The following is a 15,715-nucleotide window of genomic DNA, read 5'->3' as shown; positions in this document are numbered from 1 at the left end:
ATCAGTTTTCATGTCTGTAACATGTTAGGTTTTTGTGATTTATTGTAGATAATTTCGCCGCTGTAGAATCCTGGAGCTGACGTTGCCATGGTTATGGCAGTTCATAACTTTATCTGATTCCTAGAGCAGGGGTAGTGCGCGGTGCCAATATCTCTGTAACGGTTGGTTTAAGGGCCTTAAAACATGGTTTTCGGGCCCGTAGAGCTTACCGAGTTTTGTTCTTTACGTCAAGAGGATTAAATTGAGCTTTGTCTCGTCCTTATACGACAAATTCGATATTTTGCCTATATTAGCCTGTTTTTTTATATCCCCCGCCCCCCTCGTGGCCCCCACCTCGATTGTTTTGAAAATAAAATAAAGCCCATGTTACTCACTCGCAATGTAATTTTCTATAGGCGAAGTAATTTTTAAAATCGGTTCAGTAGTTTTTGAGTCTATTCATTACAAACAAATTTTTTCTCTTTATAATATTAGTATAGATGAAACCATGGCAGTTAGTGTACCTGTTCAGTGGTGTGAACACTTCTGCACCATGAGCTTCTCTTCGTCACAAACCACATACCACTCAGACTGATTCAAACAACAAAATACCATATGTCTGAATCTTCGACAATGATAGCACCGAAAGGAAGGCAAGATGCATGGCCTCATATCGCAACAATAGGTGAAAACGTTGGCCTTTTCTGGTAACACTTGACGACTTGAAGGAGACAATGAAGGCACTGGTGGCAACATCTTCACCGATGACTTAGTGCATAATGCGCTAGACGTGTGTCATGACACTGTTCTTCACATCTTCCATCGGCTCATTGTCAGTGCTCACACGATGAGACTGCAGTGGAAGATAGCACAGTGAACCAGATTTAAGGATTTGTGCTCTTTCACTCAATGGGATTTCATCAAAGTGGTCGCACTTAAGCAACTGATCAGCCTGAACTGCAGTGTATCTTTAATAAACAAACTACTGTTGTACATTTTCTTGAGGTCCTCATGTTTGCCATAGACATCTTCCAATTTGTCTAGTGAACAAGATAGACTTCACCGGCTTGAAATCTTGCCCATCAGTTCTGGTAACAACCAGGAACCTAGGGAAGCTGGAACAAATACTTTCATGCTGCTCTTGTTCCCAGGAGGTTGACCCTCTGAGTGAATGAAAAGTTAAAGACTTGGGTGGTGGGCCACCCTGGACAGACTCGAGGCGTTTCAAAGTCATGCCGAAAGCATCATCCCCAAATGCCACCCACTCCAATCAGGGGCCTCTGTGCTGACTAAGGCAATGAGCACTAGGTCTCCCTTCTTCAAATCACTGCAACAGCATGTATGCCGTAGTGTATACAGAGTAATAAGTACAGATAAAAAATTAAGTAATAATAATAATAACTTAAATGTTTCCACCTTTTCAATACAATATATTCACAAAATTACAAAATTATACGGTACTAGTTTCGACCCATCTAGGGGTCATCATCAGCCGTATTGGAGCAAAGATCATTTGTGGCGAAATCCTAAGACAATATTTTGTAATTTTGTGAATATATTGTATTGAAAAGGTGGAAACATTTAAGTTATTATTATTATTATTACTTATATATTGTTCAATACGGACCAAAAACATGAAATTCATAACCATCGATAAAAAATTAATTTATAACAATACACTCTCCTAGGAATCAGCTGTGTGTGGAACTGCATTGTCAGGCAGATACTACTGCTGAGCACATGGCGTTCCAACCTGGCGGGGTGGGGATACCATCTGGTCTTTTGAGCATAACTGCACACATAAGAGGCCTCTCCATAAGCAGCAGGTGCATCAAATTGTGATTCGGTCTACAACCAACACTCAATACAAAAAGAAAAGAAAAAGAGGGGACAAATGGCCACATGTTCCCCTTAGTCACCTTCTATGACAGGTAAGGATTACCTGTGGATGTATTCCAAACCCTCCCATCTACAGTAAGTACAATTCATGATCCCATAACCACAATCCCTATCCGCATCTAGGTCGCCCCTTTCAGTTGCCTCATACGACAGGCAGGGGATACCGTGGGTGTATTCTTCGTCTGTCTCCCTTCCACAGGGGATCTAGTGATAAGATAGGAGTAAAATGGCTCCATGGGGCAATGATGATCATATCCATGTATCCTCAAATTATGAAAGTGCTTCACAATAAAGCAGCCAGGACATCTTTATCACTGACTGTAACAAAGTCTTCATATTTGGACCTTAAAGAGATGCTCAACATCTGGAGTTGCACCACAATCACAATTTCTGTGTATCACCCCATATTTTGAGTGTAGCCTTGGTTCTCGTCATTCCAGTTCTTACCCTGTAAAGGGTAGTCCAGCCAGGCCAAGGTTGTAAAGTGTGTAGTGGAGTTCTTTCGTTACCGATTCTCGTCGGATAGTGGGGACTGTTGCTGCCAGTACTGATTGTTAAGAACACTTGGAATGGCTGGAGCTGCCTTGGTGCTATTAATGAAATTCCTCCATGACCTGAGTACTATTTCATGGCTGTGGAGGGGACGACTATCACCTACATTTCGTCCAAGTTTCTCAGTTTTCGCTGCTACTTGTAGTTGGATTGGAGGTATACCACAATAGTGGCATAGCTTTTTAATGGATTTTAGTTTAAGGCAGTCAGAAACCGCATGGCAAATATCATTCAAAACAGTATCCATTTTCTTCGAATGGGCAAAGTTTATCCATCCAGAACAAGCATACTTAGCTGTAGAGAAAGAAAGTGCCAAGGGAGTAGTTCGTACAGCTTGCGGATGTGCTCCCCAGCTTGACCCTGTTAGCTTGTGAAGTAAGCTATTCTGGGCTCTGATCTTTGTAGTGAGAGAATGACAATGCGCTTTAAAAGGAAAAGACCGATCAAGCTGAAATCCAAAGCATATGATAACAGGCGTGAACTGAAGTTGCTTCCTTTCAAATTGATGTTAAGTTTGTGTTTTCCAGCACAACTACATGGTGAATGGAAACGTGTAACTTATGTTTTGCAAGGATACCGCTTGGACAATTCATTGAGCCAATTCTGCAGCCTGAATTCTACTTCTCAAAATGATCTTGATTGAGTTCCAACACCAAGATTGTCAGCAAATAGGAAATACCTGGTATTCAGTCCAATAGGTTGATCATTAATGTAAATATTGAAGAGAATTGGGAGACTGTTGTAACTGTTGCTATTACGATCTGGTCATCCGCATAGATCATTCCCAATAATCTTCTGTTATTCCAATACAGCTTTGGCATATTTCACAGTTACATGGCCTTGCCGCGGTGGGGAGGCTTGCGTGTCCCAATGAAGCAGATAGCCGAGCCGCAGGTGCAACCATATTGGATGGGTATCTATTGAGAAACCAGACTAAGGAATGGTTCATCAAAAGGGGGGTAGCAGCCTTTCGGAAGTCGCAAGGGCAGGAATCTAGATGATTGACTGATATGGCCTGGTAATAACACTCAACATGGCTTAGCTGTGTTGATACTGCTACACGGCTGAAAGCAACGGGAAACTACAGCCGTAACTAACTCCCGAGGACATGCAGCTCTCTCTGTATGAATGATGTACTGAAGATGGCTTCCTCCCAGGAAAAATATTCCGGAGGTAAACTAGTCCCCCATTCGAATCTCCAGGTGGGGACTACACGAGAGGGGGCAATCATCAGGAAGATGGATACTGACATTCTGCAAGTCAGAGCATCAAATGTTAGAAGTTTGAGTCGTTGTGGTAGGTTAAAGAATCTGAAAAGAGAGAAGGATAGACTATAGTTGGTATAAGTGAAGTACGTTGGCAGGAAGAACAGAATTTCTGGTCAGGCAACTACTGAATTATCAACACAAAATCAAACAGGGGTAATGCAGGAGTTGGTTTAATAATGAACCAGAAAATAGGGCAGCGGGTAAGCTATTACGACCAGCATAGTGAAAGAATTATTGACACCAAACCAATGCCCACCACAATAGTGCAGGTCTATATGCCTACTAGTTCAGCGGATGATGAGGAAATCGAAAGAATATATGAAGAGATAGAAGGTTTAATACAATATGTAAAAGGTGATGAGAATCTAATTGTGATGGGAGACTGGAATGCAGTGGTAGGCCAAGGAAGAGAAGGTAATAGAGTAGGAGAATTCGGATTGGGACAAAGGAACGAAAGAGGAAGTCAGCTGGTTGAATTCTGCACCGATCATAATTTAGTCCTTGCCAATACTTGGTTCAAACACCACAAACGATGGCTGTATACGTGGACGAGAACTGGAGACACGGGAAGGTATCAAATAGACTTTATTATGATTCGACAGAGATTCAGAAACCAGGTGTTGGATTCCAAAACTTTCCCAGGAGCAGACGTGGACTCTGATCACAACTTGTTGGTCATGAAATGCTGTATGAATTTGAAGAAATTGAAGAAAGGAAAGAATGCAAAAAAGATGGGATCTGGACAAGTTGAAAGAAAAGAGTGTAAGGGATTGTTTCAAGGAACATGTTGCACAAGGGCTAAATGAAAAGGCTGAAGGAAACACAATAGAGGAAGAGTGGATAGTCATGAAAAATGAAGTCAGTAGGGCTGGTGAAGAAATGATAGGAAGGAAGAAAAGATCAACTAAGAATCAATGGATAACTCAGGAGATACTAGACCTCGACGAAAATACAAGAATGCTAGAAATGAAGAGGGCAGAAAAGAATACAGGCGATTAAAGAATCAAGTGGATAGAAAGTGCAAGGTAGCTAAGGAAGAACGGCTGAAGGAGAAGTGCAAGGATGTCGAAGGTTGTATGGTCCTAGGAAAGGTAGATACTGCATACAGGAAAATCAAGGAAACCTTTGGAGAAAGGATATCTAGGTGTATGAATATTAAGAGCTCAGATGGAAATCCACTTCTAGGGAAAGAAGACAAAGCAGAAAGATGGCAGGAACATATCCAACAGTTGTATCAAGGTGAAGATGTAGATAATTTGGTTCTGGAACAAGAAGAGACTGTTGATGCTGATGAAACGGGAGACCCAATTTTGAGGTCAGAGTTTGACAGATCTGTGAGTGGCCTAGATAGGAACAAGGCACCTGGAATTGATAACATTCCCTCTGAATTACTGACTGCCTTAGCAGAAACCAGCATGGCAAGGTTATTCCATTTAGTGTGTAAGATGTACAAGACAGGAGAAGTCCCATCCGATTTTCGACAGAATGTTCTTATACCTATTCCCAAGAAAGCCGGTGCTGACAGGTGTGAAAACTATCGCACCATTAGTTTAGTATCTCAAGCCTGCAAAATTTGATTATGTATTATTTACAGAAGAATGGAAAAAAAAGTTGAAGCTGAGTTGGGAGAAGATCAATTTGGCGTGAAGCAATCCTGACTTTACGTCTCATCTTAGAGGATCGAATCAAGAAGGACAAGCCCACGTACATGGCATTCGTAGATCTAGAAAAGGCATTCGATAATGTTGACTGGACCAAGTAAGATTCTGAAGGTGATTGGGATCAGATACTGAGAAGGAAGAATTATCTACAATCTGTATAAAAATCAGTCTGCAGTGATAAGAATCGAGGGATTTGAAAAAGAAGCAGCAATGCATAAAATAGGGAGGCAAGGCTGCAGTTTGTCCCCCCTCCTTTTTAATGTTTACATAGAACAGGCAGTAAAGGAAATCAAAGAGGAATTTGGAAAGGGAATCACAATCCAAGGAGAGGAAATCAAAACCTAGAGATTTGCCGATGATATTGTTATTTTATCTGAGACTGCAGAGGATCTCGAGAAGCTGCTGAATGGTATGGACGAAGTCTTGGGTAAGAAGTACAAGATGAAAATAAATAAGTCCAAAACAAAAGTAATGGAGGTCAGTCGAACGAAGGCAGGTGATGCAGGAAATATTAGATTAGGAAATGAAGCATTAAAGGAAGTGGATGAATATTGTTACTTGGGTAGTAAAATAACTAATGATGACAGAAGTAAGGAGGACATAAGATGCAGACTAGCACAACGAAGGAAGAGCTTTCTTAAGAAAAGAAATTTGCTCATTTCAAACATTGATATGAGAATTAGAAAGATGTGTTTGAAGACTTTCGTGTGGAACGTGGCATTGTATGGATGTGAAACATGGACGATAACTAGCTCAGAAAGGAAGAGAACAGAAGCTTTTGAAATGTGGTGTTACAAAAGAATGCTGAAGGTGAGATGGATAGCTCGAATCACGAATGAAAAGATATTGAATCGAATTGGTGAGAGGAGATTGATTTGGCTAAATTTGACGAAAAGAAGAGACAGAATGATAGGACACATCTTAAGACACCCAGGACTTGTTCAGTTGGTTTTTGAAGGAAGTGTACGTTGTAAGAACGGTAGGGGTAGACCAAGATATGAATATGACAAGCAGATTAGAGCAGATGTAGGATGCAATTGTCACATAGAAATGAAAAGGTTAGCACAGGATAGGGTGGCATGGACAGCTGCATCAAACCAGTCTATGGACTTATGACTCAAACTACAACGACATGGAACAATCAGAGATAACAAGGCCAGGTAAAATTCAAGGAATTCTGATGAGGAGCTTGGCTTATGCCAGTGACCAGATCATAATAACAACAATTACAACTTCGAAACACAGTTTAAAAAGGCAACTCAAGAGGGAGATAAGGCTGAATTCTGGTGTCTTGTTTTGTTTTTTGTTTTCAAGAGTGTCAACACTTTTGCCTTAAGCAAGTTCTGGCGGATCATCTCAGACCAAATGCACTGATCGAAGAAATCAGTGGTGAGCAATTCTAAGGTCTTGCACCAAAATTCTTGATTTGTCCATTCCTAATATCATCCAAACCAGCAGCCTTCCATACTTTAAGCTTTTGGATGGTGTTTCTGACTTCAGGGGTAAATTGTATTTACAGACAAGAAGGTTGGATGAGACTTTTTTTTTTTTTGCATGGACTTATCAAGCTTCCTTTTCATCATTAGCTGATGAACCCCTTCATAGGATAATAAGATGTGTATGAGATTTGAGTACCATCCGATTGGAAAAAGCAGTAAAAACTACAAACGACTGTTTTGACTTATAGTCTTGCTCATAACAATAACACAGATCATTTTTGTGGGGTTTATACTGAGAAAAAACATGAAAAGCAATTGGCATTTCATGTATACCTAGTTTCACTTTCTCAGAAATAAACCACGACCGCAGTGAGGTCACAAATACCTAGAACAAGCGCTCCAAGGCATAGGAAAGACAAGTATAATTATTGCTGGTGAATGAAATGGATGAAAACCAATGCACTGTCACATCAAAACAGAGAGGTCAGGGTCAGATCTTCATCATCCAAAAAGAAACTAAGAAATGGAATAGAACAGAATAGATTTATTTTATCTGGCAAGATTAAGGCCATCTAACCGGAAAATATAATAATTGCATGTGCAGAATTAAAATAAACAGAGAAAATATAATACGTGTGCAGAATTAGAATACACAGACTACAAATGAGACATCTTACAGCTACTAAAAAGTATAGTATTATAATCATTTATTTGTTTGCAATTTGTTTAACGTCACACTAACACATCAAAAGTTTTCAGCAATGGAAGGATAGGAAAGGAAGGTAGTGGCCGTGACCTTAATTAAGGTACAGCCCCAGCATTTGCCTGGTGTAAAAATGACAAACCACGGAAAACAATTTTCAGGGCTGCTGACAGCGAGATTTGATCACAAGTAATAAATTTCATGTTATTTCCTACTGAAGAGCAATATAATGTAAAACAAAAGCTTAAGGTTTCCACCTACTCAATACTATTTGTTGTAAACTTTAAAAAGTTATATACATATATTTGTTGAAACTAGTTTTGGTCTTAATAGAGACCATCATCAGTCACAATCATTAAAAGTTAAGGCAACACATGAATTATACATAAAATTTATGAAGGAAGCATGTGTTGCTGAAATTCAGTGCAAGACAAGTAAAGATTTGGATGTCAAACACTCAATCACAATCACATGTCTTCTGCAAGCTTTCAGCCTTCCTCTAATTTGAAGAATACACCTCACAGAAGACCAGGTGAAACACTTAAAATACTAGCACTTGAGGAATGTTTTAGAACTCAGCTCAGCTGGAACAAGTGTAAACAGAATGATGTTGATGGGAAAGTGTTGAGATGTTCATAACTTTTTGAAGGTTACAACAAATAGTATTGTATAGGTGAAAACCTTTAGCTTTTTTTAAAAATACATTATAGTGGGATCTGAACCCACTATCCCCTGACTGCAAGCTCACAGCTGTGTTACCCTAACAACATGGCCAACTTGCTCGGTAATAATAATAATAAGAAGAATATAGAATAAAAAATAAATTATGATGATTTACAAAATTATAACAGGGCACAAAATTTTAAATAATTAAAACACTGTAAGAGTAATAGATATTTATGCTTATATCCTGAAGATCTCCAGAAAGCGGATGAGTAGATTAATGTTGGACGAAATAACAGATTTTGATCTTCAGTTCTTCACCTCACCTCTGTTCCTACAGGTGCATTCACGTCCCACAAAATTATAAATTATAACTTCCTTATCTTCTATCTACATTTTTCTTTCCCATACACTCTACCTTCTCTGCCTTGTCACTTTAATTACTACCACCTTTATGATGTCTAGTTGCCCACTTTTCACGGTTAAGAAATCTCACATCATCATAAAGGCTATTAGTTTGTTGGACTCGTCACTCTCAAAGGCATCTTAGAGCTCCTGCCAGCTGCTGATAAGGCCACTGCTAACATAAGAGTACAGATGCCCCTTGCAGACATCAGATGCTGCTTGATGGGTTCATTTCTTACAGTGGGGAGACAACCACCATTCCTAACGAACTCCTCCACCCGAAGTCATTGGACCCCTCAGAGTGTCGGATTATTAAACAACACCCAGCACTCTGTGTCGAGGCATTTGTGTGAACTCTACTCCATTACCATAGCAGATTAACTAGCCAAACACTTACTCACAGCTTCAGATATTACATGTAAATTATTACAGACTGCTTAACAAGGTTTACAAATAAAATCTTCAATAAACACTTTCCACTTCCGAAACATTCTACACTTGTGACTTTATTTGTAAACCTTCCGTAGTATTTACTGTATGATATGAAATGTGGTGATAAAATATTTTGTTTCTATTCCATGTAACTACCTAACCTGTACAGTGTAAATATGTTGGTAACATATGGTATTTGTAACAACTAGATTTCATTTCTATATTTACTGGAACTATCCAGAAAGTTGCAACCTGAATTTTTGAACAGGGTGTATTGGCCTTTGTTAGTTATGTATTCTAGAAAGTATGTTCTGACTGTTCTGGAAATGGAAGATTCGCGATCGTGCGTATTCGAGAAAATTATTTAAACTTCGCGACTGAAGTAGGAGTTGTAATTGGTGAATCTGGGTGGCGATAGGTGGGCTCCTGCGTTCTGATTGGCTACTCCAAGGCCAGGGTTCCCCTTCTAAAGAGAGCGAGGCAGCATTTCGTGGTCTGTCTGGCTGTCCGAAGTTTTGATGTCGTCTCGCTACCGGGATGAGCCACTTTGGGGTAAGCACTCTTGATTTCTGTTCCACTTTAAATCTCACTTAATGTTCGCTTGCTTTTTCATTAGGAGTTTGCTCTAACCTCACCCAGACTCCCCACTCAACTATTTTGGATGCCTTAGCTTTTCAGCTGGGCTTGCCTGTTTGTTTCCGAGGCATTCCCCTTTCCTTGTTACTAAACATGTAAATTGTAGTTTTATGTATTTACCTTGGGGGTTTTGCCTCTAGTAGTTCCATGTCACGTGACATACGCTAGTTTTTCTTCTGCCCCGCATCAGAAGTGTTTTGGGTGTAGGGCCAAGTTGAACTGGCCTCTGCGCCAAGTTTATTTCTGATTTTACCCTTTTTCAATTATGTTGTTAATAATAATGTTATTTGCTTTACGTCCCACTAACTACTTTTTAAGGTCTTCGGAGACGCCGAGGTGCCGGAATTTAGTCCCGCAGGAGTTCTTTTACGTGCCAGTAAATCTACCGACACGGGGCTGTCGTATTTGAGCACCTTCAAATACCACCGGAAATTATGTTGTTCAGATATTTTGAAAGGTACATTTAACTTCACTCTAAATTGGATTGTACGACCTGGGTTGTAATTAGATGTATGGTATTTGCTTGACTCTTTGAACTTATAGGAAGCTATTGTCAAGGAACGTCCAATTTGTGTGTCTCAAGGAACATGTAATTTATATTTCACCAGTTTATGTATCGGTACATTCCGTATGACTTGACGACTGCTTTCTATTGTAGAAATAATTTATATATTTTCTCTTGAGTTATTTGTTTGTTTTAATCTTGTCAATCTTATGTTAATTTTAAGGACACTTCCTCTAAAGCATTACTTTGTCAATTTTATATATTTTTCATCTAAACAGTGTTATGTGGCTGAAGATGTTGATAATATACAAAACATGTACCACTTTTGACCATTAAAAATTGCCTTAAGCAATCATTGTATCGACTAGGTGGAAAATAAATAAATACTTAATTGACTGAAATTGTTCGAAATTCGTTTGTAAAGTCCTTTGTAAATAATATTTTGATAAATAATATATTTTGAAAATCACGGATCAGGGTTGACTTTCCGGAATCTGCAACCTAAGCCATCTCCATGCCCTTGGTAGGTTCACAGCTCCTTTCACGTTCCTGGGTTTTTATCGTCAAGTTGCCCATACTGATATTTACCAGTGTTGTTATCAGCGGAGTTCCGCGTAGTCCATTAGCTGTTTTCTTGTGTGTGTAGTGTCTTAGGCACCGTATAATTGCACTTGCTTTCCTCCCTTTACTGTGTTTGTTGTAGCCGGTGAAGCATCGGTTACATCAAACAAGAGTCAAAATCAGTATTTCCAAGACTATTACAATTATATCAGTTGAAGAGAAACCTACGATGAAGATCAAATGCCCAAACAACAAATATGAAAGTGGAGTCAGTTGGTCATGAAGTTTTCATGTGGACTTCAGTTTTAAAGTAAGGTAGACTTGAAATAGCTTATAAATATGTAATAGACAAGGAAATAGTGAAAAATGACTGATGTTATGAACAAAGAGGGTCATCAAAGCCATTCTGAGATAAAGGCTAAATTATAAATGAACATATTAAAGCTGATGTACCAATATGGACTAGTTACGATTATGGGATTATGTGAGAATAGGTTATCTATGAAAATAATGGACTCGAACACGAGGAAGAGAAAAGCAGGCTATGACTTAAGGAGACAATAGTTACACTCTACATTTAATTGCTTCATGGAAACAGGAGCATCACAGTGGCACTTGCTTCACTCACAAAGATTTGTAGGACAGATGGTTAAAGTCATAAGCAAGAGTGATAGAGAGTGTGTGCACATGCACTCACTTGCAAAAATTATATTTGAATACCCAGAATCAATGGCAAAAGAACAGTGAAAGAGAGCTAATATTGTCGCTGATAGCTGTCTGACTCCATGTTGGTGACAACTGCTTGAACATAGGTACAACCTGAGGAAACAGTTGTCTTCTTCTCCTTCATCATCCATTCCTTTTTCCAGATTCTCTCTGGGTAGGGTAGTGTACCAAAGCCCTGCACCTTACTTGATCTTTCCACCATTCCTCTTCTAGTACTTTATTGCTATTGACTCCTCTATTTGCAATACAGTCCACAACAGAGCTCTTCCATCTCATTCTAGGATGTCCCCTAGGCCTCTTTCCAGTCTGTATCCATGAATGTTTTCTTTGGTATTCTCTCTTCTGGTATTCTCATGTGTCCTAACCATTTTAGCTTTGCTATATCAATCTCTTCTTGAAGTTTACACACTCCCACACTTCTCCTTATTTCCTCATTTCGTATTTTATCTCGTCTTGTCTTTCCCTGTATGCTCTTCAAGAACCTCATTTCAGCTGCTTATATCTTACTTTGGTTCCGCTTAGTTAACGTCCAAGCTGCTGAAGCATAGGTCAGGATAGGTTTATAATAGGACGAGTATAAAAACTTTCTTACACTTCATTGGCACATCTTTGCTCCATACAATGTCTCACACACTGGTAGAAACTTGTAGACTGCTTTATTCTTAAATCAATTTCTCCATCCAAATTTCCATCTTGTGATATCACACTGCCCAAATATTTAAAATTATTCACTGCTTCAAGAGGTTCATTTCCTATTTTTAACACTCCCCTGGATTTTTTGTTAGCTTCTGTTACCACCGAAACCAATCTTGGTTAAAATATAAATCCATGGTTCCATAAGGTACATCACACCACGAGGCAACAATGTTCTTCCAAATCACATAAGCAACTGTGAAACACAAGAGAAGAGAGTTGCCATATATCAGTGTGATGGCACTACAGAGTAGGTGGGTGAGAAAACATGCAGCAAAAGTGCATTAAATAATATTTTCAACATGGGTTTAAGAGAAGTAGTATCGGTGGACTACGGGCAGTCAGGTTGGTTATTCCGGTTTAATTGACTGACACTTGAATGCATTCCAACTACACTGGGCCACAGTTTCGGGAGCAGTAGGAATGCGATAGAACACGTACACATCAGGAAGGCTCTGGGAGACACCACTGGATTATAGGGCAAGAGAATTTCTCATCATCCAACAAGCAGTAACCAGTACACCAAGGGTATAACTGATCACCATCTAAATACATTGACAAGCCACCTCTCAATAATCTTATGGCAACCAATACAATATCAAGGTATTTTGAAGAACAGGATCTCTCTTCTCAGCATCCCTTATATCCTCAACACTGACAAGTTCATTTGTACTTATGATGTAAGCAGCATGCGCAGCCATTTGTGGAATGGTGATGGGTAGTGGCTAATGAGAAATCCATATTTTATCTCGAAATAGATGACCACCGAATCCAATCCTGGTTAAAATACAAATCCATGGTTCCATAAGGAACATCACACCACAAGAAAAAAAGGGCTCATGAGTGTGGCACACTGCCAAATAGAGTGGCCACCACATGTGTTAATGCACTACAAGTATGGAGCCAAGTCTGCATACGGGAGACGAGTAAGTTCAAGCCCCACCATCAGCTGCTATGAGAAAGATTTTCTGTGGTTTCCCACTTTCACATCCAAGCAAACGCTGGGAGGGTTCTTATTCATAGGCCACCAATGATTCCTTCAACCTCCTTCCCCTATTTCGCTCGCCATCATTCTTTTTATCTTTTTTAGTTCCGGAACTGAGGTTGGCACCAGGAAGGGCATCTGGCCATAAAAACATGCAACACGATACCATCTAACCTCATCCCCGATCTTGCATTAGGTAACGGGACTAAAGAATAGACATACTTGGATATGGTGTGGCGTGCCAACAACTATGATTTCCAGTGGCCCACAAAATATATGTTTTATTTGGACCTCCTATTAAGTAAAGAAGACTATTCCTGATCTATGTGAACACATATTTTACAATGCCTTCCATAAAATGCCAAATTAATGAAATAACTGTTGAAGAAAAGGAAGTTTCACGTTACCTGTTGTGAATTCTTATCACTCCCGTAACGTCCCACCTGCAACAAAAAACTTTACATCATTATCAGTAACTACAATATTACTACCTCCACAAACAACCAACAAAAAGGAGAAAATGCCAATATCCACAAAGGAATGAAGAGAGAATCTATATAAATCTGTTGCTTACTATGACCAGGAATAAGCTCTTCTAAGTGTTTTGGGTCACACTTCTCAGTCTGTTTGTCACCCTGGTATGGGAAAATGACTGATCTGACTTACATGAATGTTTGTATTAATGCACCGCACAGCCACATTAAAGGCTACAGTTTGCTCTGTTTGTCAAAGTAGGAGGGGTATTAGAAGGTGGTCAGAGAATCAACGATGACTCAATGATGATAATTTTAATGGTTTTGACATGAGGAATGGTTTTGACATGAGGAACCAGGAGGAACAGGACTCAGAGAAAAAGGATAATTGTTCTGAGATATGAAGCCTGCTGTAAAAAACACAGCGTAGCATGATAGTTCCATGCCACTCTTGCTTACATAGGGGCTGAGCTCAACTATTCGCCAGATGCCCTTGGTTTGATACACAATATGCCACAGAGTATATACACACATTCTGATTACAATATTGTGTTACATGAAAGTGGTTACTCATTAACGTATTATCCAACTTTTCCTTTTGATCAAACTCCTGACTGTGCTAAAGTGCCATTTGAACATTTAGAAATACCTAGGGGGCCATAAACACTGCCATCTTCAGCATATTTTCTGCCCAAAAGAGCAGAGTATAAAATCACAGAAAATGTAATTGATGATGATGGCATAATGTACTATCCCACAGAGTTTCTTAATTCTCTGGACTTCCTGGTTAGAATATATGTTTGAAAGTGACACCACTGGAGAATTTCAGTATACCAAAGATCTACAATGTCATTCATTGTGCATAAGACCCCTCCAGAGAAACCCCATTGAGTCATAATATTGACAAGGTGTGGGGAGGGGGAAATATTGTTAGTGTGTACCCAGGTCCAATAATAACAGTACTGCAATTCATAAATTACCTCGAGCAGTGCCTGATACCTTAAAGACATTTTTAAAGAAATACAAGCTATTGCCTTCTCTTTCAAAAGGATTCACAGTCATACGACACAATTGGTTTCAGATGTTTTGAGTATCTTTAATGACACAATAAGGCTAGTTTTAAAACTTTATTGTTCCAGAATGGTAATGGTACATGTTGCGAATTTCTGTAAAAGAAAAATAAGTTGCTGAAATCCTGTAATATTAACTGGAAAAATACCGTTTTGTAAACAGGCCATTAAAAACCTATTTATGAAAAGAATAGGCAATAAGCAGATTCAGGATATAGAAACATAATTAGTAACAAACAGGGATGCTGTAGAAGAAACAGCACAGGACTGCCTAGGAATAATTGTGTATAAAGATAGGGAACAGCCAACATCTTGGTGGAATGAAGAAGTCAGGACAGCTTCTAAATGAAGAAAGAGAATGCATGTCTAAAACAACTCTACACAGGAACAAATGCAGATAAGGAACTGTACGTAGAGGAAAGAAAGGGAATCAAACAAAAATAACATCCAAAAGGAAATCATGGAAAGATGATTTTGGAAATAAGATTAAGGTGGTAGGGAAATCCTTGTGGACTGTAATAAAGAATCCTAGAAAGGGAAGGGAAATTAACAGAATTTTGGGTAAAACAACTCACTGTCAATCCTAAGGAATCACTGGACAGATGGGAGGAACAGTCTGAAAATTTTCTTACTGTAAAAGGAAAGTTTTCATATGAAGTCACAAACATCAGAGTTCCATGGCAATGAAATTATGCTTCTGGGAAGTGGAGAGGATGGTAAATGAACTACAGTGTCATAAACAGCCAGAATTAAGGTAGACCCAAAATGGTGAAATATAGTGGAAAAGCAGGAATAAAATGACTTTATAGTACATTAGGAAGGTATGTATTCAAAATACGATTGAGCTCGGCCATGCCAGGAACTACGGCTTGTTTAGGTCCAGTGTGTTGTCATTCGGCTCTGTCACCAGGTACAGTACAGTGCTAAATCTAACTGCTAAGTTAGAAGGCTCCTTAGTGATACAGTGGTCCCATTCAGTCAAATGTTTTTTAAATCTTGGATCAAAATGTTGCTAGCCTCTGAATAATCAACATATTTCATTCCAAATTCGTCCTATGGTTTTTG

The 15,715-nt window shown here is 39.2% G+C and overlaps 1 protein-coding gene across 6 annotated transcripts in view; it reads right to left on the bottom strand.

Annotated features, from left to right (window-relative positions):
* Positions 1–15,715, bottom strand: part of LOC136858342 (transcription factor SPT20 homolog) — a 615,333-nt gene that overhangs the window by 557,015 nt on the left and 42,603 nt on the right. For all 6 annotated transcript variants that reach the window (XR_010858631.2, XM_067137808.2, XM_067137810.2 and 3 more), the window contains exon 3: positions 13,515–13,550. Coding sequence is in view for 5 of the 6 variants with exons in the window: in XM_067137808.2 (XP_066993909.2) it covers positions 13,515–13,550 (36 nt within the window). In the remaining variant the exon portion in view is untranslated. The remainder of the gene's footprint in view (positions 1–13,514; positions 13,551–15,715) is intronic.

The sequence above is a fragment of the Anabrus simplex genome, chromosome 1, assembly GCF_040414725.1.
Source record: "Anabrus simplex isolate iqAnaSimp1 chromosome 1, ASM4041472v1, whole genome shotgun sequence".
Classification (NCBI taxonomy): Eukaryota; Metazoa; Arthropoda; class Insecta; order Orthoptera; family Tettigoniidae; genus Anabrus; species Anabrus simplex.
This window is presented reverse-complemented; position numbering and strand designations above follow the sequence as displayed.